The sequence below is a fragment of the Hippoglossus stenolepis genome, chromosome 1 (assembly GCF_022539355.2).
Source record: "Hippoglossus stenolepis isolate QCI-W04-F060 chromosome 1, HSTE1.2, whole genome shotgun sequence".
Classification (NCBI taxonomy): Eukaryota; Metazoa; Chordata; class Actinopteri; order Pleuronectiformes; family Pleuronectidae; genus Hippoglossus; species Hippoglossus stenolepis.
Window position 1 is genome coordinate 6,435,428 of NC_061483.1, and position 25,172 is coordinate 6,460,599.

The window sequence follows — 25,172 nt, forward strand, 5'->3', positions numbered from 1 at the left end:
GTACAATACAGGTTTCTATTTATAAGGTTTAAGTAAGGTTTGACTTGTATAAACCTCTATTGTTGACCAACTGAAGAATTATCTCCTCTGATGTAGTTTGTAAGTTTAATAATAATTAACATCAGCAGGAAACAGTAAACTAAGCTCTGTTTCAAGACGTTTTGTGCAGACTACACAAAAACATATAATATTAAGATATAATCGAGGTGCAGGAGGTTGTGTTATCTCCAGGCAGAGCAGGTACGGCTGTTTTTTCCTGGTTTCAGATAACTGAGCCAGCTGCTGCAGGTAAAATTACATTTACTGCACAGACACGAGAAGGATATCGAGGTTCTCATCAAATGATCTGAAAGAAAGAGCAAGAACATCTTTATAATAATCTTATACTATATATATATATTTCTTATGTTCTCCATGTGTATCTTCTTTAAACAAATGGCTTGTGTCACTCGGTGCACTCTCTTAACCAAAGCCACTGATTCTGTGGAAAGTGTCCACACACACACACACACACTGAGTTATGAGGGACCGTAGATCTTTCAGCAGCAGACTTGCACGGGTTGAATTAGTTATTGCTGGAAGGAAAAGGAAAGAGCTGATGAAGTGCAGATGCTGATCCGAGGAGGAAGAGAGGAAAGGATGAGAGTGAAGAAGAGAATGAAAAAGGTGCAGTAAATCAAATTCCATGGTGATGTTCACATCATCCAAACCATGAAGATTCAGACGGCTGCTTCTCGAAGTTGAAAGAATGACGGCATCATTTGACTTTCATGAAAAATTCCCAACAAGAGAGATGTCCAATAAAAATACAGAAAACCCCCTTATACCCTGTCGCTAACTGTCTGTGTCATACGAGTTATTTTCCGCTGAAATGTTGTGATATATTGTTTTTGCGTGTTCTGCATAGTTTCTCTTGCCTCCCACCACGACTCTGTACAGCTCTCTGGAGAATGGGTGTGAGCTTGTTGCTCTCGGCCGACGGTGGGCATACAGATGTATAAATATAGTCGAGCGATCCAACTTGTTTGTGAACTCTGGGGCGTGTCTGTGTGGTCGCAGCCAACGTCCGCTAATGAAAACACGGGCTCACATGTGGCTGCGTCGCTTTGAGGTCGTCTGGCAGGAGACAAGTTTAATCAGAGCTTCAGGAGACTAAGTTTTTTACAATCAAGCTCAGTGGGAACGACGTCTTTTGTTGGCTGGTTTTCCACGGAAATAAGAAAATATACCTCAGTTTTTTGGGGGGTTTTCAGCGTGAGCCTTGATTTATTTAATCTCCAACAGACCTGTAGATGCACCAGCTCATAAACCAAACACACAGAGGCCATTTTCCTCAGGGTGTGAAGCTCCCATGCTGCTATAAACAGAATAATGTTGCACTGCTGGGATCCAGGTTTATAAATCACATGAACACAGGGAATCTGACTTTTCATTTAACAGGTTCCTGACTGATCAGCAACTGAGAAGATAATGATAAGTGGAAATCTGGAGGAAAATGGGATTGTGTCTCCTCTAATAAATAAAAAATACATTCTTATACATTTCTAAGTGAATTTAAAGCTTAACGCCGACACTTCTAACGAGCCTTTTTCCCCAATTCATCTTTTTCTTCTCAAACATGAACTGAACACGATGTTTTAAAGACAAATGTAAAAGCAAATTGAATTACCCCAGAGTAGAATATTTCCAGAAGATGTATGATTTTCATAATTAGCCTGTATATTCTCTCTGGATATTTGGTTCCAGCCTCCCCTTGGATACAGGAAGACACATTCGTGAAACACAGAACCTCTCACTTCATAAACGGATTAACTGCAGCACACTCGGTGCTCGGAGACAGACGTGGACACATTAAAATGCACCGCTGAGGTCATATGTTCTTGCAGGACCTCCGGAGTGTGTGGTGTTATTTTACTGTGAGCAACACCGACCATTACTGTGAGGTTACAGTCAGCGTTCTGCCTCACACCGGGGGGGTCAGAGGTCGCCCGCAGAGCATTCCAGGACAGACAATACGACTCCCTGGAGGTATGGAGGAGGCTGCAGCCTGTCTGGCCATCTGCTTCGACCTGCCCCCCCCCCGCATTACTCCTCGGCTAAAACCGACTCTCACACACACACACACACACACACACACACACACACACAGAGTTACAGTAGTTGCCCTTTGTGTTGCTCGAGGGTGCAATGAGCCAATAATTATAATAAACTGGTTTCTACAGCACTTTTACTACTTACTAGGCAAAATTTGGGAATCATCAGTGGAGGAGGAAATATCCCAATCATTTACTCAAGTAAAGAAATACACCATCACTAGTTAAAGTCCTGCCTTTAAATCTAAAAGTATTGAAGTATTGTCAGAAGAATGTACTCGTAGTATTATTGTACATCATGCAGCACAATGAATCCTGTCAGTTCTGTAACTTTGCATTAAAATACTGGATAGTTATCACTGATGCATTGTGGTAAATTGAGTCTAGACCTATTTTCAGCAATATTATATATATATATATACCTGTCCAGTTTCATCTGTAACAGTGCATCATATTTTATAAGCTGAGCAGATCTTTTGCATGTGAAATATTAATCTGCGTATATCTGTTAAATAAATGCAGTGGATTAAAAACTACAATATTTCCCTAAAACACATTTGAACATTTCTATCGATTGATTGAGTTCTGGGTTCGTCCGCAGGTTCTTGTAGGATCGATCACATGTTCGATACCTCTCGACCTCTTTCTTGGGACACGATCGCTTGACCCTCTGAACCAGGTGTTGTCCTCTCTGGCCCCGCCCCCTTCTCGCTGCAGGAAGTACGCCACCTGTCAGTTGTCATGGTTTCCAGGTGCTGCGGCCTTTGAAGAGGCAAACGGGCTTTTTATGGTTTTAGCCCAAATATTGTGAGCAGGAAATATGAAGGATATTCACGGTTATGTATTACGTTTCATGGGAGAATTTCACTGCTGCACATAATAATGACAGTTTAACTCAGGCTGGTTATTTATTGACGGGATCTCGGTTATTTCAGTTATTGTTATAGAAATGTGGAAATGTGGAGCTCGGTGCTGTTTGTTCACAAGATGTCAGTGTAGTTTCTTGTAGTGAGGATCAGTGCTACGCAGCAAATTCAACACTTCAGTTAATATGTATATATCTATACTGCAAACTTCTGTGATTACCTGTTTGTTTTTGTTTGTTTATTTGTTTGTTTGTTAGCAACATAACGCAAAAAAATATTGAGCAGATTTTTACGAAACTTGATGGAAGGATGTAATATGGGTCAAGAAAGAACCCATGTTAAATAGTAAATAATGAGGAAACTGTATTAAGGAGTGTTGCTATATTCAAATGCATGACTGAACTGACTCTGTTTCCCATCAGATAAAGTCAGAAATATAATCATATTCATGTTTTCATCATCGATTGAATCCAGGTAGAATCTGGAGCTTCTGAGCAGTTGACATTTTTAAAAAACATATTTATTTCTAACCCACAAAAGCCGTGATAGGTTTTTAAATTGAAACTGAGACATCTGGAAGAGAAGCAGCAGGACTGGTGCACAGCCAACACTCCACATGTTGGTTATTGAGCCGTTGTGTGCGTCGGCCAACGTTTGTGTTCCAGTTTTACTATCTAGCCTTTAGTCCTGCAGGTCACAGACTCACCGAGCTGTTTGGAGTCGGGCCTTCTCGTGTTGATCCCGTGTGAAGAGCCAATGTGACGGGATGGAGCGTCGGAAAGTTCCCGATAAATAAATTACAAGTCACATCTTTTCCTCTGCCACATTTCTGTTGCCAATTTAATTGATAGAGATTTCACAAACTAGTCTACATCTACATTTCAGCCGTTTTTCAGTCAGTGAAATATCTTCACTTCCTCATGAACACTCTGATCCTCAATGCATCATTTTTGAGTCTTTTGGTGACTTCATTTGAAACGTATAAAAGAACAAACAGCCTGTGCGCTCCTTCCATGTACAGCAGACTAACACAACTAGAAACATCTCATTCACTTTACAGTTAACACCCACAGGTGGCGTCATTGCTCCAGTATGTTACAGTTAAACTAACAGGTCACTTCAGTCACTCGCCACAACATGATTTCCTTCCATAAATACTTTTTAAAAAAAGACATCCGAGTACCTGTTAACAAGCAAAACAACAAATCTAAACTTTGATGAGTTTACATACATTTGAAATAATGTGGACGTATTTTCTTAAAAGTGCATCGTTGCAGCTAGTTTTAACCTTTCTACTGAAAAACAGTTGGTTCAGTCCACAGTCAGATTATTAACACCACTAGCTCAGCTGATACGTCAACGCTATCAGTTTTTTTCAAGTAATTAACGTGTAGAATTATCTCGTACCTTTCCCCCCCCCTCTCACTTCTATCCTCCATCACTGCTTCTACACCTCTACACTGCTCACACCATCTCAGCGTTGATAAAATGAAACGTCTGTGGGGGGGACAGGCCACGGGAGACAATCCTCATCTGAAGTAAAACCTACTTTATATTGAAAAATAAATACACACAGTCTGTTTTGCATAGTCTGGAAGTGATCACTGAATCTACTCGTTCCGCCAGGGGACGGTCCGTAAGGTGCCTGCAGCCGGACAGATGTTGCACCGTCATGTTTTGCAGCTGGTGCTGGGGTCGATCTACTCGGGGCTTCAGAAGCTGGTCCTGTGCAGGAGGACGTCGACGACTACGAGCATGAGAAGAGCAAAGAGCAGCCGATCGGAGGAGTCGCAGCAGAGAGCAGTGGTTACCTGGAAGAAAGAGAACGGGTTAGTGGAGGCTAGCAATAAAAAAACATTAATACTCGTGTTTTTAGCCTTACTCACAATTACACATATTTCATCACTGTGCATAACCCAACCTCATTTGTTTTATTATTAAATCTAACTAGAGAGCTACAATTTAGTTTTAGCCAGAAACCTCATATAAAGATAAAAATCTGTTTTTCAATGCACCAATACTGACGTAACAAGAGCCTATTACACCTGTCAAATAATAGTGTTATAAAATATAATATACTGTTTACTAGTACAATGTCATAATAAATATAATATATTTGTTTGTCTTAGCAGGATTACGCAAAAAACTACTTGATGTATTAACATGAAACTTGTTGAAGGACTGAAGGACGTTGTCGGGATCAGGAAATAATCAAATAATTGGTGCAGATGGGATCATGGGGCAGATCCAAGAATTTGTTTTCCAGTTTCTTTAACAATGCGTTTTTGATGGTTTTATCCACACTCCTCACCCTGAATGTCTGTTCTTGTACGATCTCCTGTGAGAAGTGTGGAACTGACTAAACAAGTGGCTGAAGGGGGCGCTGTTGCTCAGGAAAAGGTTACACAGTGTTGCTTTAATTTTGTGATTTCTATCTTTAAATCAAAATCTAAATAAGATGTTTGTGATGTTTTAAGAAGTGGTGGTGAACCGACCTCTCTCTCAGGGGCAGGTTGGGGTTACTGAGGAAGGACAGCTGCTGCTCCAGACTGCAGACACGAAAGGCCAAGTAGCAGGAGGACAGGATGAGGAGAATGATACTGGAGGAAGAGGAGGAGACACAGGTTCATGTGACATTTCAATGCTCTGTCCTGGAGGAGCTGCAGTGTCTTTGGATGACCACTGGGAGGCAATGTTTGCCTTCCCATATACATATCATGGATTTATACTGTCCTTGAAAAACCCAGTTTAAATATGTCTTAAAATACCAAAGTGTTAATTGTGATATCGGAGAAATTATTATTACATTCATGCATCTCAAATAAGCCTGCACTCTAATACCTCACAATAATTTAACATGACGGCTGTTTATCTTTTAATTCAATTAAAAGTTAACACATATGCATCCATGTTTGGCTTTTTTATTCCATAACATATTCTTTTTTCAGCATAGATAAAAAAAAAAGAGATTATTGTAATTAATATGGATTATAGAGGTGATGTGGGGGTCGGGGGTCCCGTGGTCCCTCAGGCCCTCAGGGTGAAGGACATTCACCCTGCAGATGCTCCGGTGCAGATGCAGTCAAGAGAGCCTGGTGTTCTCTAGAATTAAAATATATTATGCACCGTCATGAAGCTTAATGATTCAATTAATGAAAAAGCAACATCTCTGTGTAAAAATAAAAACCGAGAGAGTGTTTAAATAGCTCTAATCGCCCACTGTTTATATCTCCATATTAATATGCGCAGTGTGTGTGTGTGTGTGTGTGCAGCAGTGAGTCAGCTGTTGGAGGAGGTGGAGGTGCTGTCGGTGCTGTCTCTCTGTACACTCACAGCAGGGTGAAGAACTTGAGCAGCTGGTACTCCATCTGGCCCAGCTCGGCCATCGGCTCTGATAGAAGACCCCTGTCTGTCTGCAGCGCTCGCTCTGCATCGCATCACACACACACACACAGACACACACACACACACACACACACACACACACACACGTACACAATCATTAGCGGCTCTTGGCTCGACTACAGTACATGTTTCACATTTAATAGTGCTCGCCCACCTGTTATCTGTACATCTGAACACATTTGGACTCAAACAGGAACGCAGCGCTCGCTCCCAGTTGATGTTGTGACAATGTGCACTTTGGAGTTTAAAAATGAATCCTTCTTATCAGCGGTGCTTTCCAAAGGGAGCCGGTCTTTTGTTTACATGTGTGAATCGCTGGAGGCTGCAGCTAAAATACATTAATTAACAGTGTGAACGGTCAGAGGCGACAGCTGCTGCCCCGCAAACGCTCGTGACGATTTTATAAATGTGAATCTTTGTCGTTCACATGAGGCAGAAATATGATGAAAGTGCAGAATGTGAAGAATCCTGTGTTGTTCCCACTGTTGTTCATTCACTGTTCATTACAGCTGTAAACAGTGTATCGCCTGAATGATGTTAAACCAGGAGCCTGAACCATATATTGGTAATCTGCCGATATTTGCTTTTCACAGACGTATCGGAATCCGTGAATCTGTTCTATATATTTGGTTTTTATTTTTATTTCTATGGTTAAACCAACGACTGTAAATAAAGATGGACGACATGTCTCCCCTTCCTCCTACTGTTCAGAAATTAAACTAAAACATCCCGAATACAACCGTTAACATGGAGGAGGCAGGATTTATGACCCATACCAGCCACCAGGGGGCGATCAGGAGGTTTCAGTAGTGATGTCATCATCTTGATTTACAATCTCACAGCCTCAGGTTTGACTGTAAAATATCAAGTCTCAAATATATTTTTTTGATAACGACATCTCAGAAATCACTGCCAATCATTTTTAAAATATAAATATCAGCCGATAAATCAATATTGGACATTTTTACTCCTTAATATGATTATCAGCATCTGCCCAAAAAAACAAAGTGTCCTCAGCTCTGATATGAGACTAATACAATCCTACTTTTGCTCACTAACATGGACACTTTATGAAAATGCTCAATGTTTCTGGTGTAAAACGTTAATTCAAGTAATGACTTCCTGGTTTCCACTCACACACTTGTCCTAAAATCCCCACATTGGCTTCCGGTCAGTTTCCGTATATAGATTTTCGATTCTTTTACTTGTTTTTAAAACACTTCATGGTTTTGCACCATATGACTCACATGCTGACAACGTATGAACCAGTTGGCTCCCTCAGGTCCTCAAGTCGCTCCAAAGGGCCAGACTCAAAGTTTTCATGAGTCAGCTTTAAGCTTCTATTCTCCGAGCCAGAGGACGTGAGACTTCAAACCTTCCTCTCCAGTCGTGCTTTGACAAAGAAGTCATTTTTACCTCTCAAGTTGTTTTTAATTGTTTCTTTTATTTGCTCTTATGTCTTATTATCATGCTGTCAATCACATGTGGCCTGCATGAAAGGTGCTGCATAAATAAAGTTTGATTGAGCGGCGATGATACAAAAGCGATCAAACACAGGCTGGTATATGGAAACGCTCTCCAGCTGTTGAAGTGTCCTCACACAACTCTGACAGCAGACATTGTTTGTGATAATCTCCACTTAATCTGCATCCGCCCAAAGCTTTTTAATACAGGCCCCCTCGTGATTTAATCTCCATTTGAAGCTTAATGTGCCCGTTGCGTAAGAGCTGGTGCCGTCCCCAGTCTTTTACTGTCTCTCCTCCTCCTCTCACACACACACAGAGGAACTCAACTCAAATGAAATGAAACATAGAAACACACAAACATGTAAAGACTCCATAAAACTGAATAAATCCACGTGTCGGAGTAGAAATAGACAAAGACATTCACAGCTACTTTTGTCATCTGATTTTAATCTAATACAAACTGTTTCTTCTTCTTCTTATTATTATTAGCAAGGAGGTTGTGTTTTCACCGATGTCAATTTATTTGTTTTTTGTTTTATTTGTTAGCAGGATTACAAAAAACTACTGAACCTACTTCCACAGAACTTGGAGGAATGGGGCCTGGAGAGAACTCGTGAAAGTTTGAGATTAAGTTGCGGATCCAGGAACGTTTTTTTCTTTACCTTTGTTTTATGACAAATAAATCATTGGTTTTTCAAAACAATCGTACGTAGGAGGGACAGTATAATGACCTATGAAACTGTTCATGGATGCCACCTTGTTGTTGGGCAGAGCTCCTAAATCTTTTAAATCCTTGCATTGACTAAGGAGGTTGGGTTTTTGTGTTTCTCTCTGACTGTTAGCAGGATTATGCAAAAACTACCAAACCAGTTTTCTTGAAACTTGGTGGAAGGGTGCGGTACGAGCTGAGGAAGAACACCTTAACTTTTGGAGCAGATTCGATTAAAGAGACGGATAGAGCGTTAGCCTTGGTGGAGGTATACACTCTCTAGTTTTATATCTATTTTACTTAATATATCTCTTGTCTATTTCTCTGTTTTCTTTCAAACACCCATTTAAAAACTGAAAGTATCCACAAATAACAACTGGTTTAACACTAAATGTTGCACATTGAGGTTTTCTATGTTGGAAGGATGTTGGATTTTAGTCATAAAATCTATTAAGGTGCTGCTACAGATTTCAAGAGGAAGAAGCACATTCAAAATCCCTTTGGAGTCAAAACAGACACAATTCACTATGTGCCGCCTCCGTCCAGGCAGGTCAGAGCAGAAACCTGAAGAATGTGGCCTTGGATAAATCCTGGACTTTGTATCCATACAGTGACGCTGCATCTACATCAGAGAGTTTTATCACCTTCCAGCAGCTGCTCGGATTTGAAGGGGGTGTCCGCGGCGCTCAGGCTGCTGGTGGAGTTTCCCAGGAGGTCAGGAAGGGAGGAGGACACAGACACCACGGAGGGTTTCCTCCTCCACTTTAACACTGAGGGGAACTGGTCCACCACGGGGAATTCGTCTGTGGTCGGGAACTCGCCCTGTGGCACAGAGGGAAAGCGGAGAGTGGGTTGGAAAGATGGGGATTCAAACCCGGGGGCGTGGCTGTAGGTGGGCCTGGAAAATCTTATACTTAACATTGTAAGTATAAGTACATACATATACATATTTAAGTACAACAAACGATTGTGAAATCAACGATTATAAACCACAGACATTAAAGTCTCCCGTATTTAACAAAAAGGAAAAAAAGATCAAAGCTCAGAAATAAATAGAGCTATTGTATGAAAGATGATTTTTTTCTATAATCATCATGTGACTCTCTCCCTGACACTGTGGAACTACTGAGCTAAACACAACATGTCACTTCTCATTTGAAATGTTTCCACAGATCTGCAGCACATTGATTCAATCTGGTGATAAATCTTTCAAACACTTAAATCAGTTCTTCATGAGTCAACCTCTGTAAAGGGGATATTAGCTCTGATGGGTTTAAAATATTTACTATAATTAATTCACTGATTAATAAAAGTTGCAGGTAATTGAAACGATGCATCTTGGGATATGACTGTATCGTGTATTTTTGGTAACGTGCAGTTATAAATGTCGGTTATAACTATGAGAAGACTTTCAGTTAGATTTTCTTAAATGTTGTTACTGTAATTAGTCTAATTAGTAAATTATGATAACTATTAATTAAGCTGTTACAACTTTTTAATTTTCAAGCTTTGAATGGTGTAAATATGTGTTAAATATGAAGGGAACCTGTATGAAATCTATATACTAAAGAGATATTAAGCTAATTAATATAATTCATCTTTTAGATTCAAAATTTTCCAAGTCCAGCTTTGGTAAATCTCATTAAAAACAAAAACACTGGCATCCTGAACAAACAGCCTTTCTGTCTCTAATATCAGTTTAGATGAAAGCCTGATCAAAGACGAGCATGTTAACAGAAGTGAATTATTCCTTAATACAGAAGCCGTTGTGTCGCAGTGTGGCCGACGGTAGCTGCACGAGGTGACTTCACACAGCTCTTTGATAATAATTCACTGTGAGGCTGCAGCTGCAACTGAATCATCTATTGATTCCTGTCTGTGGAAGAAGGGAAACCGGCCTGCAGGTCAGAGGTGGCTGCACGTGAGAGCTATCAGAGGCCTTCAGAGCCAACAGGACAAACCACAAGGAAATCATTTCAACCTAAATGGATGGCTGATGATTGACGTTTCCCCCACTTTGATCTTTAAAACTATTTGATGGTTTATGAAAGAGCGTCTCTCTGTTAAAAACAAGTTTTACTGACCAATGACAAGATCGGCTCCTCCATGAACTGCTTCAAGCTCAGACTCTTCCCATTGACCTGCAGAGGGAAAGTCACATTGAGTCAAGCTGAAGTACTTTAGCATGGATTAAACACAAGATGTACAATGTTAGAAATTATATTTAAAAGACAGAAAAAGTTAAGGAAAGAAAAGAAGCTGATTAACTGACCACACATTATTTAATCTGAATGGATCGTACAGATTAATGTGTGTGTGAGGCCCACTGACCTGTAGGTGTGTGCAGATCCTGCGAAGGACGTCGTACACGCTGTCTCTTGACAGCAACGATACGAATACATACTGAGGAAATAAAAAAAGAGAAACAGTGATGTTGTTATTCAGGTTGTAACTTTCACAGTATACAGAACACTATACAGAAAGACAAATAAACTGGAACTACCGCCCTGGAGTTGTGACCACTGAAATCTAATCAGTTCCTCTTTGAGTCAAAGTGACAGATTTTAAGAAATTACCTTAAAAACAGACTTAAAATATCACGTTCAAGAAACAAAAATCCATTATTTTTGTGAGGCCACATGACCTTGACCTTTGACCTTTGTGAGACAAAGTGAACACATTCACAAGGCAAAACGTGTGTTTTGATAAGTCACTGTGACATTGACCTTTGACCTCTAAATTCTAATCAGGTCATCCTTGAATCCAAGTGAATGTTTGTGCCAGATGTAATGAAATTCCCTGTGAGCGTTCCAGATATATCACGTTCACAAGAGCATGAGTTCACTGTGACCTTGACCTTTGACATTCGACCACTGAAATCTAATCAGTTCATCTTTGAGTCCAAGTGAAGGTTTGTTCCAGATCTAAAGACATTCCCTCAAAGTGTTCTTGAGATATCATGTTCACAAAAACAGGAAAACTGGGGAAATGGAAATATTAATCTGTGCTTAGTGTTAGAATCAGTATAAGTAAATAAAGAGACGTTTGTTCATATCTATCTCCACAGTTTTAGAGCATCAACAATACTGGTGGAAAGGTTAAAAGGTTTCCAGGAGAATAACACTTCAGGGATTGAAAAGCTTTAATCTGAGGCACAAAGAGGATATTTCTCTAATCACATTTCTGTTCCACTTTATTCTTTCAGGAAAAATTACGAGCGACAGGTCAGTGAGGGCTTAAAACAAAACATCCCTCTGACCTGGATAAATATCGCTGTTATCTGAAAAGTACTTTTGAATTTTATCTGTGAGCCCTTTGAAAACACTGAGTCACTGTTCCTGCTCTGTATCAGTTCATAAACAGTCCTGTAGCATCTCCCCTGATAAAGTCACATGAGGAAATTAGCCGCAAACCTTTTAGCTCCTATACAAAAGGAACCAGGCCCGGTCACTTTTCAAACATATGTGGTTGCACTGTGAGTTTGGTTATGTAACGTGTGTGTTACATAATCCTGCAGACATACTGTGTAAGGACAGAGATATTTGTCCTTGTATGGCGTGAAGCATTGTATTGAGTCATGTTTCACCTTTGACAGCAGAAGGTGATTCTTTGCTGCTCTGACAATGTGAAACACACACGTACAGTACAAAAGGTAAATGTGTATATATATATATATATTATAGTATGTGAATGTCTGAGGTGCTCTGAGAAACTTGTGCTACTTCTCAACTTTGTGATTCCCAACTTTGTAGTCGGCTCTTTGAGTGTGTGCTGCGGCAACAGTTTGCATGAAGCGGAAATATCTGTGCAACCACCACAGATTGTAAATAAAGATGGACGACACGTCACACAAAACTGAAGCCAAAATACCCCAGATACAGGCGCTGCCATCTTCATCGTCATTTTGATCTATTCTCATAAATTCGCAAACAGAATTAACAAAAAGAACAAAAAGATCAGCTAAAAATCTGCTAAAACAACGTGACAAAGTTTTGTAAGACTTGTTATAAACCTGCAAAATGCTGCCAGATGTAAATAGTAAATTTCAGAAATTCAAGAAAGAGCAATTTGTCATTTTATTCAGTCCTTTTAAAAGCAACATTTTTTCACCTGAATATATATCTAATATTTTACGTACCACATTAAATACAACATAGTATTAGACCAGATTCAACCATATGAAAACACGGAATACGTGAAATTACATATTTGAATAATACATTTCTAAAATGCTCACATGCCTGTGTGTTTTTAAGTTGAGTTAAGATCCTTGTCGATGATTATTCTGCTGCTGAGGTCGGAGCGGAAGCTGAAGGGAACTTAACACCTGATGAAAACCACCTGATGACGACAGGTCGAGTCTGATACAAAGTGAAGAGGCTCCATGTGGACATTTGGCTGCGGTGGTGGAAAAAGCCTCCACTGTGTGGTGCTGCCAGGCCGGGACTCCACTCTGCTTCTATCTATAGCGCGGCCGTGTTGTTTTTTCCATCACACCTCGACTGGAAAGTACGCCCGTGCTCTGCTAATCAGCATAAGCATTTTAATTCACTGCGACTGCAGTGGAGGTGTTTACCTTCTGGCCGGTGTCTGAGGTGATAGCCAGGCCGTTGGGCACCAGGCCGGCTGTTTTGTGCTTCTTCACCAGCCTCACGGAGGCGACAGGGATCGCCACCTACGGAGAAGATGGAGAAAAAGGCACAAAAACAACATTTATAAACAGACAAAGCTCCGAGGAGGTAAAAACAAGGTGATGAGGAGGGGAAAACAACACGTGAGTTAACGGAAGACAGACACTGACGAACACTGAGGGAAAGACCCTTAAAGAAAATGGGTAGAGGACATGAAACGTGTCAGATTTCAGTCAGAATGTGAGGAATGCAGTCAGAGTAAGAAGCTTACTGTCACTACGATGTCAGGAGAGGTTGGGTTTCAGGGAAATGAACAACATATCAAAGAGAAAATCACATAACTGGTGGAGGTTAAAGGTTCAGGGAGTCTGAACATACATGCATAGAAAGAGAGAGATTTTCTATGTGGGAGAATTAAGACTGTGTTGGTCCCTAATCCTGCTCGGAAGACCAGTCAAGTAATTTGTCAAGTTGTCCAGTTGGTTTGTCAGACTGTGACGGGGAGTCCCCGGGTTCACGTCAGTCATTCTGAGTCTATTGAGCCGGCCGTCAGGCGTCCGCACCTTGATGTCTTTGCCGAAGAGGTTGGCATAGAAACACAGCCAGTTTCTGGAAATGTAGAGTCGACCTTGTAGAAGAATGTCTCTGAGGAGAGCGCAGGAGTACACTGAGGACACACCAGAGAAAGTACACTTCACTTATTCTTTCAACAACACTAAACAACAACATACAAGTTAAGTTAAACAATATATCTGAACCTAGAATCACTTTTTCATTTCCTGGTTAAATAAAGGTTAGGTACAAATAAAATAATACTCTGATCTGCACTGTAACACGACACAGTCTTAATCTTCATGGTAAAAAAAAAAAGAAAAACTATGAAATAACAGATAAAAATCTATTATATGATTAACATATATGATCATGTTTTGGTTTTATGTAACTGCCATCACATTAGCATCGGATCATATTTACATTCCACAGCTTATGACTCATTGTTGATTATTTTTCTGACCAATAAGTTAATTAGTCCGAGTTTACACTGTAAGAAAAATGCTGTTAAATTGCTCATATTTCTGCAGAATCAAAGGACACATTCAAAATCCAAAGATACTCTACGTTAATCTTTTAATTATATTAAAACAGAAGTAAATCACCAAAACTGTGAAACTGAAACATAGATTTTGCTTGATTAATTATTTGATGATCAATCAATTATCAACATCAGCAAAACTCATTAATCTGATGAGTCTGAGAGGATTAGAAAAACAGAAGCAGTAGAAATAAACGACTATAATGAATAAAGCTGAAGCATGAATATGAACAGGTTGGATAAGGAAACAGATGCAGCAGCAGCAGCACAACAACAACACACTCTGAAAGTTTCCAGTACCTTTCATGAGAATCTCATCCTTGGGTACACACTGGAACAGTTTGTGGTACTGCGAGTTGTACTTGCTGACAGTCTGTGCAGAGGGACAGGGCAGAGTCATGAGCAGCTCCTTGGTGGACCGGCCTGCCTGCACGGCACCAGCGCCGCCGGCACCACCGGCCACTCCGCCGCCGCCGGCCACTCCGCTGGCTGCAGACACCACCCTCTCCCTCAGAGGACGCGAGCTCTGCACCAGGCTCAGCACGTTGGCACCGTACACACACACACACTCGCGCACATCCAGGGCCTGGAGCAGGCTGCTGCAAGACACACACTGTTCCCCTGTCGCCGGTCAGTACAGGGCAGGGATGGATCGCTGCCTCGCTGCATCTACCTCTGCTCTACATGCACGAACACACACACACATACACCTACACACACCTAAACACACCCACACACACACACTATAGAGTCACAGCAGCAGTGCCTCAGTCTGCAGCCACTGAGCTACAGGAACTACAAGGCTCTCTTTCTCTCTCTCAAATACACCTCCAGTGACTGTACACTTTGCAGCTGACACCCTCCCTCTCCTTCTCCCTCCTCTACACACACACAGACACACACACACACACTCTGCCCTTCATCATTCTGAGCTGTACCCAACTCTCTTTGGCACACACACACGTGGTCTTCCTCACTGTTCTCTGTGGAAATCCCATTTTCTGTCTTCATCTTTCCTCTCCCTCCGTCTGCCTGTGGTGTCAGTCGGTGACACAAAGTGCCTCTCAAACCAAGTCTTATGTTTCTTCCCCCCCGAACACACAAGAGGTCTCATTCATCCCCCTGCCTTCCTCAAACTCCTGAAATCTCTGCCACCAAACCATTTCCCCCCCATTTCTCCCTCCTGTCCTCTATCTCATCCATCTTTCCTTCCCCTCATGTCGGCTCACTTTGCTGTTTGATGTCGGCCGCCCATGTTTTTATCTTGCTATTAATAGCCAGTGCTGGAGCAGCTCCCGTCCTGCGTGATACGGAGCTTACAGTAGGTTACAGTACCGCACAGGGCTCCATCACGAATGGAGGAAAGCCCGGGGATAATGCAGTCTGTCACTGAATAAACATTTGCTGGAGAATTCATTAGTGAAATGGCATCGGGTGATTTGTTGTGAGGTGCGGTCGTATTATTTCTGCCCTGTCATGAAGCTGCTAATGTATTTTGAGGACACTGGGCAGGACTGCAGCAGATGCTTTGTTGCATTATAACATATTATTACTTCAGTATGAAAGGTGAGGTAATAGTCCATAGAAGACAATCAGGTAGGATCTATTATGTGAGACAATACTAAGACAGTGGTGATTGGGTATAAAATCACTGCTGAGCTTTTGTCAATAATATAATTTGTTTGAATATCGAGTCTAAAATGTTAAAGATAAATAAATTTGATAAATCTCATTTTAATGGGAGGAAATATTCATTTATTTATTGTCACAGATGTATTACGGATGCATGGTAGTCTTTTTTGCCTCTATCATGCATATTCTTAAAATATAAATTAACTAATAAAAAACTAATCATACTCCAGTATACATAGGTTAAGATCAATAGAACTGGTCGGACTCACTCAGACAAACCAACCATGTGGTGGGATGCAGTGAAGTACATTTTTCATGTACTTTACGGGTAACCTACTTTTCACTTTTACTCCACTACATGTGTCAGCAAATATCTGTACTTTCTACTACACTGGATTTTCATGAACCATTAGGTTGCATGTTGAACACGTTGTGTCTATAACTGGGGGGGAACTGGTTCACAAAGCGTCGCCTGCAGCAGCGTCACTCACTGGTGAAGAAACATCCAAAATGGATTCGGAAGAACACTGAGTCATGAAGGTGTCGTAGACGTTTGCATTCGGGAACAGACTCCACTCTGCAAGATCGTTTTACTTTTAACAATTTAGATAACACACATTTTTGTCTGTTTGTACTTTTAATTGAGTGAAATGTTTGAGTTCTTCCTCCACCATTGGCACTAACATCAAACAGAGACCAGACTCACCGAGCCCCTGTAGCATTTCTTCACATCTTCATAGGACAAGTCCTCGATCAGCTGAAACCTGAAATGAAAGAGAAATAATCCTTATTCAAGACATTTATTTACCTCTCAAATAATGATGGTTGTTTATATATGATGCATCTACAAGTCAATTCAATGTGCTACTGGGAATAAAGAAAAACCTTAAAATAATTTAATATATTCACAGATGAAAAGAACCATCTGGCAAAACACTGGCAGCGTAACAAATGGTGTTTAGCTTGTGTGCATGTGTACAGTATGCTTGTGTCTGTGCATGTGCACGTTGCATGAAAATCCCAGCTGGGTCAAGGCTTCCACATGACAAGTTAATCACCATTGTGTGCATAACTGCAGGGAGACGAAGGCTGTCACCGAACAACACGGAGGAAGATAAATATTGAGTTGTTTGAATACAAATAGTGACCGTGCCAGCAGATTATCCATGTTGTTGTTTTTATAGTCAGGATACATCCACACAATCACACAATCACACACACACACACACACTCTGTGGCATCACACTCGCCTCAGGATGAATATTCAAAGCAGTGCAGCAGATGTCCCAGCACAATACTCATATTTATGTGTAAGGCAGACAGTTGAATACAGTTTAATCAGCCCTTTAAGGCAAATGTCATTGAAATGAACTGATGTCACAGTTAAAACAACAAAGTCTGAGAGGGAGGATGTTTCTGACGGGTGGAGTCTTCTCTCTCTCCCTGTATCTCTGTGTGAGTGTCAGGTGATTGACAGTGAGCAGACGACTACGCTGACGTGAAAACACTCTCCTGCTCGGGCAGATACCGAGAGAACAGAGGCGCCGCGGCTCTGCTACGTTTTATCTCTGTCTGTGGAAGACGTTTCTCATTTTGAGAAATGGAAAAAGACATGAATACAGAGTCAGAGAGTGATGGAGTCCAACAGGAATAAATCTGCCCCTGTCATCCTCTTAGATTCTTTTATTTTGTGATGATAAAAGTGAAAATATACTGTATTTATAAATATATAAAGGTCAGATACATTTTACGATAAAATACTAGGTGGACAGTAAAGAATTATGTTTACTTACTTTATTTCTATGGTCATTTATACTTCTACTAAACTATATTTTAGAGATATATCGATCTTTTTATTCCCCGACTTTTATCTGACAATTAAAGCAACTGGTACATTTTTTGATGCATAAAACATGCGATTTCAAATCAATTTACTGTACGAACCTTAACCTTTGTACTATTTTGAATATACATTTAAAGGTTGTTTCTCTGTATATTGCACCAGCAGCATCTCAGACCACAAAACAAATCCTTCATCAGCCGCACCCCCCCCCCCCCCACCAACCCTCTGTGTTCTCAGCCTACACAGTCTATAGGTGTTGTAATGTCACTGTCCCTAAACACACAGTCACAAACACGTGTCTTGCTTTGGGTGTTTGAACTTCGTTGTGGTCTGATCCAGTTGTCGCTGTCTGGGTAGTGGGAGCGGGGGGATTTATCTTAACTATTGGCTGGTGACTTTTTCTCAGCAGCCGGCATGGCGGCTAGCAGCAAATAAAATGGCTAGCATCGCATGCGTAGCCGTGAATGATCCGGCTTTTGTTTACCTCTGTCTGAAATGTAAAATGCTTCAATATTATGGACTGCACTTTAACTCAGGTCTAACTCTTCTTCTTCTACATCTTATCTTCCAAAATTACCCAGGAGTAAATGTGCTAATGTTGCCGTTATACACGGGAGCAAGCTTATAAATCATCCTTACTAGCCTTACGAGCTAGCTGCGACCTCAGGCCCAGTACAAATTTAACTAACGCAAATGCAGCGTAGGTGAAAAGTAAGAAAAGGAAACCACTTCATACATTTTATCTTAACGAGTGTTGAAAGAATAATATTTCATGAAAATCTATTTCTCATCAAGGCCGATTCAGCAGGAACCTGGAGGAACATCACGGTGTAACAGTAGCACATTTGTATTCTCCTTGGACAGCGTCCTTTACTGAGGTGCATCCGGTTAAAACACTCCTCAGTGTTGACTTTACAGAAGCAGGACTGTCGGCGTCGCCGCTCCGATGAGAGATCGTCCTCTGGGGAGGAAGAAACGACCTCTGTCCTCCAACAGCCTGACTCTGCTGCTTCTCACAGCGGGAACCTGACGACACCTTTAATTGTGCTGGAGAGACGATGATTTATACGCGTGGACAGCAAATAGGTCAGTGTTCATTTAAATTATTATTGTTATTGTTTAGTTTGCAGTTATCACGAGAAAAAAAATATGAATCAACATCAGAAATCATATTATTAGTATTAGATCTGCCTATTTACCCAAATCTGCTCCAAAATGTAATGGGTGGTTCTTCTGGTCCTAAACCACACCCCCACAACATTTTATAGAAATGAGTTCAGTAATACATACTTCAGAAAACATAACCTTCTTTTGCAGAGGTCCCCTGATCTGATTTTGTCAGGTTTCCTTTTTTACATTAGCTTATTTGATGATACTTCAAAGACTGAACTGAAAGATGGCCGACAATGAAATTAAATTAGAGCTGAGCCATATGTCAGAGTGTGAAGTATTAAAGGTGACAGGGCAGCCGCCTCCGAGCGAGACTTAGTGAAATATGGTTTCCCCCTAAGAGTGAGATATAAAGGACAGAACTGTGCTAACACAAGATAGATTAAAATAGAGCAGAGTGATGAGCGGAGCGGCAGAGACGACAATAAGCTGCTCAGAATCTCTTCTCCTGCTACAATTCATTGCAAAATAAAAAGGTAGACGCATGCTTTCATGATTTCACACACACACACACACACACACACACACACACACACACACACACACACACACACACACACACACACACACACACACACACACACACACACACACACACACACACACACACACACACACACACACAGAGAGAGAGAGAGAGAGCGAGAGAGATAGATGTATTGGAGAGTTTAGGACTATAAAGCACAACAACCACTGAACAAGCTCGACAACAGATCCAGCTCCACATGCAAATCCAACCTGCTGATGAAATACTTGTGACGTTGTTAAAAGCTCAGTGGACGATTGTTTGGTCAAACTACTGTTGTCAAGGTGATCGGTCATTTGCATCAGAGCAGTGAACATTAGAAGCTTCACAAGTTACAGTCTCAACTGTAGGAAATGTACACGGTGGAGTAAAAAGGCCTAATGGAGGTTTCACTGGGCTGGAAAAGGACCCAAGCAGGGTTTAGAAGGGGAGAGGTGTGTGTGTGTGTGTGTGTGTGTGTGTGTGTGTGTGTGTGTGTGTGTGTGTGTGTGTGTGTGTGTGTGTGTGTGTGCATGGTCTTGGTAAAACACATGTGGGACATAAATGTGTTTACACAGTCACATTATGGGGACTGGTCTTCCTTATGGGAACAATAAACAAGCCCCTGTAATAGGTGTGTGTGTGTGTGTGTGTGTGTGTGTGTGTGTGTGTGTGTGTGTTGTTTGCAGTGCAGTGAGCTCGCCTGCTGGACACCTTAAACACACTTTAAGTGACACATCCCTCACTTTACATCTGTACTGTCTTCAGAACAACACTAAGAAAATTCATCCTGCAGCTATCAAAACCTTCAGAAATGACCAAACTGCTGTAAAAAGTTAAAAGTGAAACCCGTCTTCATGTTTTTTCACATGTAATAACCTTTGTTTTTCCACTAAAATATCATGTTTACTTACAAAATATCCATGAATACCTTTAAAATGTCCAAGAATACCTACTTTAAAGGTGAAACTTTAATGAATCTAACAGGTAATCCATAACCAACCCAATTTACAGCAGAGATCATGTCACAGGGTCAATAGCTCGCCCCTGATTAACATGTGATTATTCTGTGCAGCTTGTTCTCCGTGTGCAAATTCATCCCTCTCCCTGTTCCTCGCTGGTAGAAAAGACGTCCCATGTGACCGTGTGATGAACAATAGTGCATGTGTGCTGCTCCTCCCGCCTGCTGCTCGCCGCCTATAAATAGGAACCACAGAAGCTCGGCATTCCCAGGTGGAGAGAGGAGAATGATTATTAAAAACACAGGCGGCTCTGTGGGGACCAACTGGCTTTTCTAGTCCTCGCGCTCGCTCTCCGTCTGTGCCTCTCTTTAAAGCACCATCCAGGTCTTAATCAATACCGCTGTTGCATCTAAGAAAAATGCTCTAGGCAATTCCCACTGTGGCTTTAAAGGAGCTGCGGATGAGGTGCAGCGGGGTAAAGCTTGTTTTACAAAGGGGATTAAAAGAGGTTGTGTTAGGATGGCGTGTGGGGAAATGATGGACAGCTGAAGGTGAAGTCTAGCGTCACTGAAGTGTCACTTAAAGTTTATTTTAGACAGTTTATTTGGAATTAATTCATCAACATTTACAACCACTAAAGTCAGTGTTGGAGGGAATCACAATGTGTACAAACAGGCTTTGTCCTAATTCAGGGGTCGGATCCTTCGGAGGACGACACAGTTTAATGAGTCGATCAAACTGAGACACTCTGGTCTACAGAGGATTCCCTGTTTGTCTCACCAGCTCGTTCCGTCCTTACCATTGCATCTGTAGCTCGGCCGCCCGTACGGCTGATTCGTTCCTTTCCTACCATAGGCTGGCCCGAGAGGGACCCGCCCTCCAATGCTTTGTTGCTCGGAAACGGAAGCCGTGTTTGCAGCAGCCTTTGAAACGTGACAACATGGCCGCTCCGCTGTGACGCAATCAGGCTTGAAACGCAGCCTCCGAAGGATGCAGCCCAGGGGACGAGGCTCCAGTGAACCGGTCTGAGTCCTGCACACGACGCATAACAATCCATATTGACCTAACAAATCCAAACAATTCAGTTTCATCCCGTCTGTTATTCCAGAAGTTGTGGTTTAGAAATGAAACTAAACCCGATAGATTACAGGCAGATTAGGAGCAAAGCCACAATGTCGCCTGTGACGTGTGTTTCTGTGTCGGCCCGACGCATGCACCTTGTCCACGTATCTCCGTGCCCTTGGCTGTGCGGAGGAACAGTGAAACTAATTACTGGCTCAAAGGATCCTAAATTGAATCCTAAATTAGAAAGGGAACACCTCCCATCGGTGGCCGGTGGAGCAGCGGACTCCCTGACAGTGACTTGACTGGAGGAGGGGAAATTGGGAGTTAAGTGAGAGAGGAGGACTTATTTTCAGTTGCGTTCTGATTTGAAACAAGACTCAGTTCATAGAAAGGTGAAAATAAGGTCATTTTTTATTTGTTTGTGCAGCCGACTGACAGATAGTGAATGAGCAGCTGTCGCCTCGACTCAGAAACTACAAACACTCTGAGCTTTAATTTCCCAGGCACCAGACAGTGTCTGAAACAAATGTCTGGAAACTGTTTATCAGGAGGTTCAGTTACAACCCAAACATCGTCAGCGAGGAAACGATGGACTGATGATAGCAGCACATGTTCCATAATCCAACTGTGGTTACAGCACGAGATTAAACTGCACGTCCGGAGAAACACATTTTATATATTTGAAAGCTTTTACATGAGCTGCAAGAACATGGAGATGGAACAAGAGACAGAACATTGACTGAGGAAACCTTAAGTATTTTACATGAAATCCCTAAATGCCCAAATTAACAAAATATAATATAAACAAATATTCAAGTTTACACTGGATAGTTAATGCTTTATAAATACAAGGCAGCACACAACTGTCTACACAAATACTGTGCTATATAATAGTTTTGTTAACTACAGGAAGTTGTCACCTATCTCTTGAGTTCTACACGTGCAGCCACTTATAGCTTTGGTTTCACGGAACATTTATTCCATGTTTGAGTATCAGTCCCTTTCATTAACGTCAACAGGCAGATGTTTCTAATAAAACCTCTCTGATAAGAAACCAGACAAGAGTTCAATGAAGTAAATCTCAGGAGGAGGAGGAGCCCAAAGCAGAGCTAAAAGAAAAGCAAATATCACACTTAAAACTCAGCAGTTGCCCAGAGATAAGATTCAGAATTAAAGTTTACGTTGCTTTGTGTCTCCTGAGCAACCGTGAGCAGAAACCACCTTTTAGGTCAATGATACGTGGCGGTTGTGTGTATTTATAAAGCTCCTTATGGCCCAGTAGCCGTAAATCAACACCAGCAGCTTATGTAGACAAATATTTACAAGCGGACATGTTGCTGGCAGCACCAGAGGACAAACAACACACACACACACACGACTTGTTGAGTGACTGACATGTGCAAAAAAGAGTTCAAGTCCCTCCCATTCACTGGGTCGTCCAGCACACACTGTGCCTCTGTGCCAAATCCCTCGCAAGACTGATTCCCCGGATTACACTGCTCCTGTCTCCAATCCTTCTTATATAACACACAAGTATATACACATGCATTCTTCTGCCGACGTAGAGAGACATTAAATAGATTAGAACACGTTGTTAGTGGTATAACTTCAGCCATTTGCATGTTCTACCCAGGACTTTGGGGGGGGGGGAGAACATCCTTTGTGAGTCTGTTTGTGTGCACGTGTTTGTGCACATTTGACCATTGTTTGACATCAAATGCAGCTGAAATAAAAGTAAAACAAAATAAGTGCTGTGAAAATAAATCTCCTCGGGCTGTAACTCATGACCACGCACAGGATACAGATGGTGAACGAGGGGAAACAAGAGCAAGCAAGTGTAGCAGCATAGCCTGTGAGAGTGTGTGTGTGTGTGTGTGTGTGTGTGTGCGAGTGTGTGTGTGTGTGAGAGATTTGCCTGAAGTGTCCGTGTGTGTCGTCGTCCTTGGAGGGGTCCAGGTCCTGAGTTGAGAGCAGGCCTGTTTCTTCGCTCTGCTCCTGCTGCTCAGTCATGCTCCTGGCCCTGAACACACAAGCACACAGCTCGATGTTAACAGCAGGCATCGCTCCACCGGACTTTCATGTGCACTCGTACAACAACAAAAAAAAGATGTTTGCGTTTGTTTCCAGATTTGGCCCCAGAATAGAGTTCGTCCTGTAAAAGTTAACGGGGCAAACCGGGTGGACTCTTGTCTTCAAAATCAACACGGCGCTGATGCAACATTCAAAGTCTGATTTCTGCTGCTTTGCACTACATTAAAAATCTCTGCTCAGCAAAATAAGGCCGTGTTCGTGTAAATGGGGTCAACGCTCACCCAGATGTAGGAGAAATATATAACAGCGCCTCAGAGGTTGTGCAGATGGCTGACCTGACGCGCTGCTGGGAGCTGACGCAAACCTTTCTTTAAAAAAAAAAATGTTTTACTCTTCACACCGAAACTATTTGGAAGCAAATGCCTCACGAAAAACAAACGAGAGCCAAAGAAAGAAGGAGAAACGAAGGTGGTTGGTTATGAGACGCATAATTAAAATTAAAAAAAAGGTCCAGTGAAGGAATGATTCATGTAAAGAAACAGAATCACAGCTTGATGGATGAAATGTGGCTCAGGTCGTTCGAACGGCTAAATGCTGTGATTTGCACACGTTGGTAAAGTGCAGTAAATGGCTTCTGGTGGGAGGAAAACAAACAGGTGTGACCCTGACCCTGAGGTCCCCACATGAACACGAGCACCAACACTACAATGTGACTGGATGTTATTTAACACAACTGATAAAAGAAGGATTTTAATTATCAGTGTTACATTCATTGATATTAGATTCCAACCGCTCATCCATTACTTTGAGCTATTTGTGGTTTATTTATTTATTTATTACCAAATTTCAAATCTGTTACTTTTATCTGTTAATTTTAGATAAATATTGTGTTTAATTAACTATTTCAACAGTTTATTTTGTAGCAAACATTGTCATCTGTTTCTCTGTTGACCCAAAATCTAAACAGTCAACCACGTCAACTATTAAACCATAATTATTCTATAATTATAATTTCAATTGTTTATCTGATACCTTAAATAATGAGGTAACTATTTCAACCATTTCACCTCTGCTTGTAGCTGAAGGATCAACACTTAACTCATTTATTGAGGTCAGGTCTCCTAGTTCTGTTCTTACCGACTATTTTAATCATCTCTATAATGTTTTCTTGTTTTACTCTTTTCTCATCTTCATAAATAAGGTTTATCATTATTAATTATTCAATTATTCATCAATTCTAATCAACTTTTCCTTTTCCACAACCTTCCTAACACCCCCTGACGTCTTCTCACCCCCCGAGGTTCACTTTCACCTGATTGGAAAATACTGATCAACATGAGAATTAAGAAGAACAAAGCTGGTTTGATCCTTTAAATGTTCACTCTGTTGTTGTCGGCCTCTTGCAGCTCGAGTTCTGGAAAAGTTTTAAACCTTCTATTATGTAACTTCTTCCTCTCGCCTGCACAACAAATGTTTCTTTCTCTTTCAAAAACACACGCACACACGAACACACACCTGCCCTGTGCCGTGTTCTCCTCTGGGAGAGGGGAAGTCGTTACCACCTGTTCTGGTATAATTACAGGTGCTGATGGAAACAGGCTCCCACATGCACTTTCCAGCGTATTATCTCTAATTGGCCAGAAGCTTTACGTCAGCCGCTGACCTGCTCAAACAACAGGGACTTCCTGGTGCGAGAGGTCG

General features: G+C 41.5%; 1 protein-coding gene across 3 annotated transcripts in view; it reads right to left on the minus strand.

Moving 5' to 3' along the window:
- Positions 1–3,770: 3,770 nt before the first annotated feature.
- The window catches only part of gramd2aa (GRAM domain containing 2Aa), a 28,182-nt gene continuing 6,780 nt past the window's right edge, over positions 3,771–25,172 (minus strand). For 2 of the 3 annotated variants that reach the window (XM_035172031.2, XM_035172114.2), the window contains exons 2-12: positions 23,356–23,460; positions 16,602–16,659; positions 14,564–14,876; positions 13,734–13,837; positions 13,116–13,214; positions 10,871–10,942; positions 10,624–10,680; positions 9,184–9,361; positions 6,293–6,386; positions 5,455–5,559; positions 3,771–4,770 (exon numbers count right to left, since the gene is read on the minus strand). In XM_035172031.2, coding sequence (XP_035027922.1) covers positions 4,767–4,770; positions 5,455–5,559; positions 6,293–6,386; positions 9,184–9,361; positions 10,624–10,680; positions 10,871–10,942; positions 13,116–13,214; positions 13,734–13,837; positions 14,564–14,876; positions 16,602–16,659; positions 23,356–23,460 — 1,189 coding nt within the window. In that variant the 3' untranslated portion in view covers positions 3,771–4,766. The remainder of the gene's footprint in view (positions 4,771–5,454; positions 5,560–6,292; positions 6,387–9,183; positions 9,362–10,623; positions 10,681–10,870; positions 10,943–13,115; positions 13,215–13,733; positions 13,838–14,563; positions 14,877–16,601; positions 16,660–23,355; positions 23,461–25,172) is intronic. The other variant, XM_035172212.2, reaches the window with a different exon arrangement.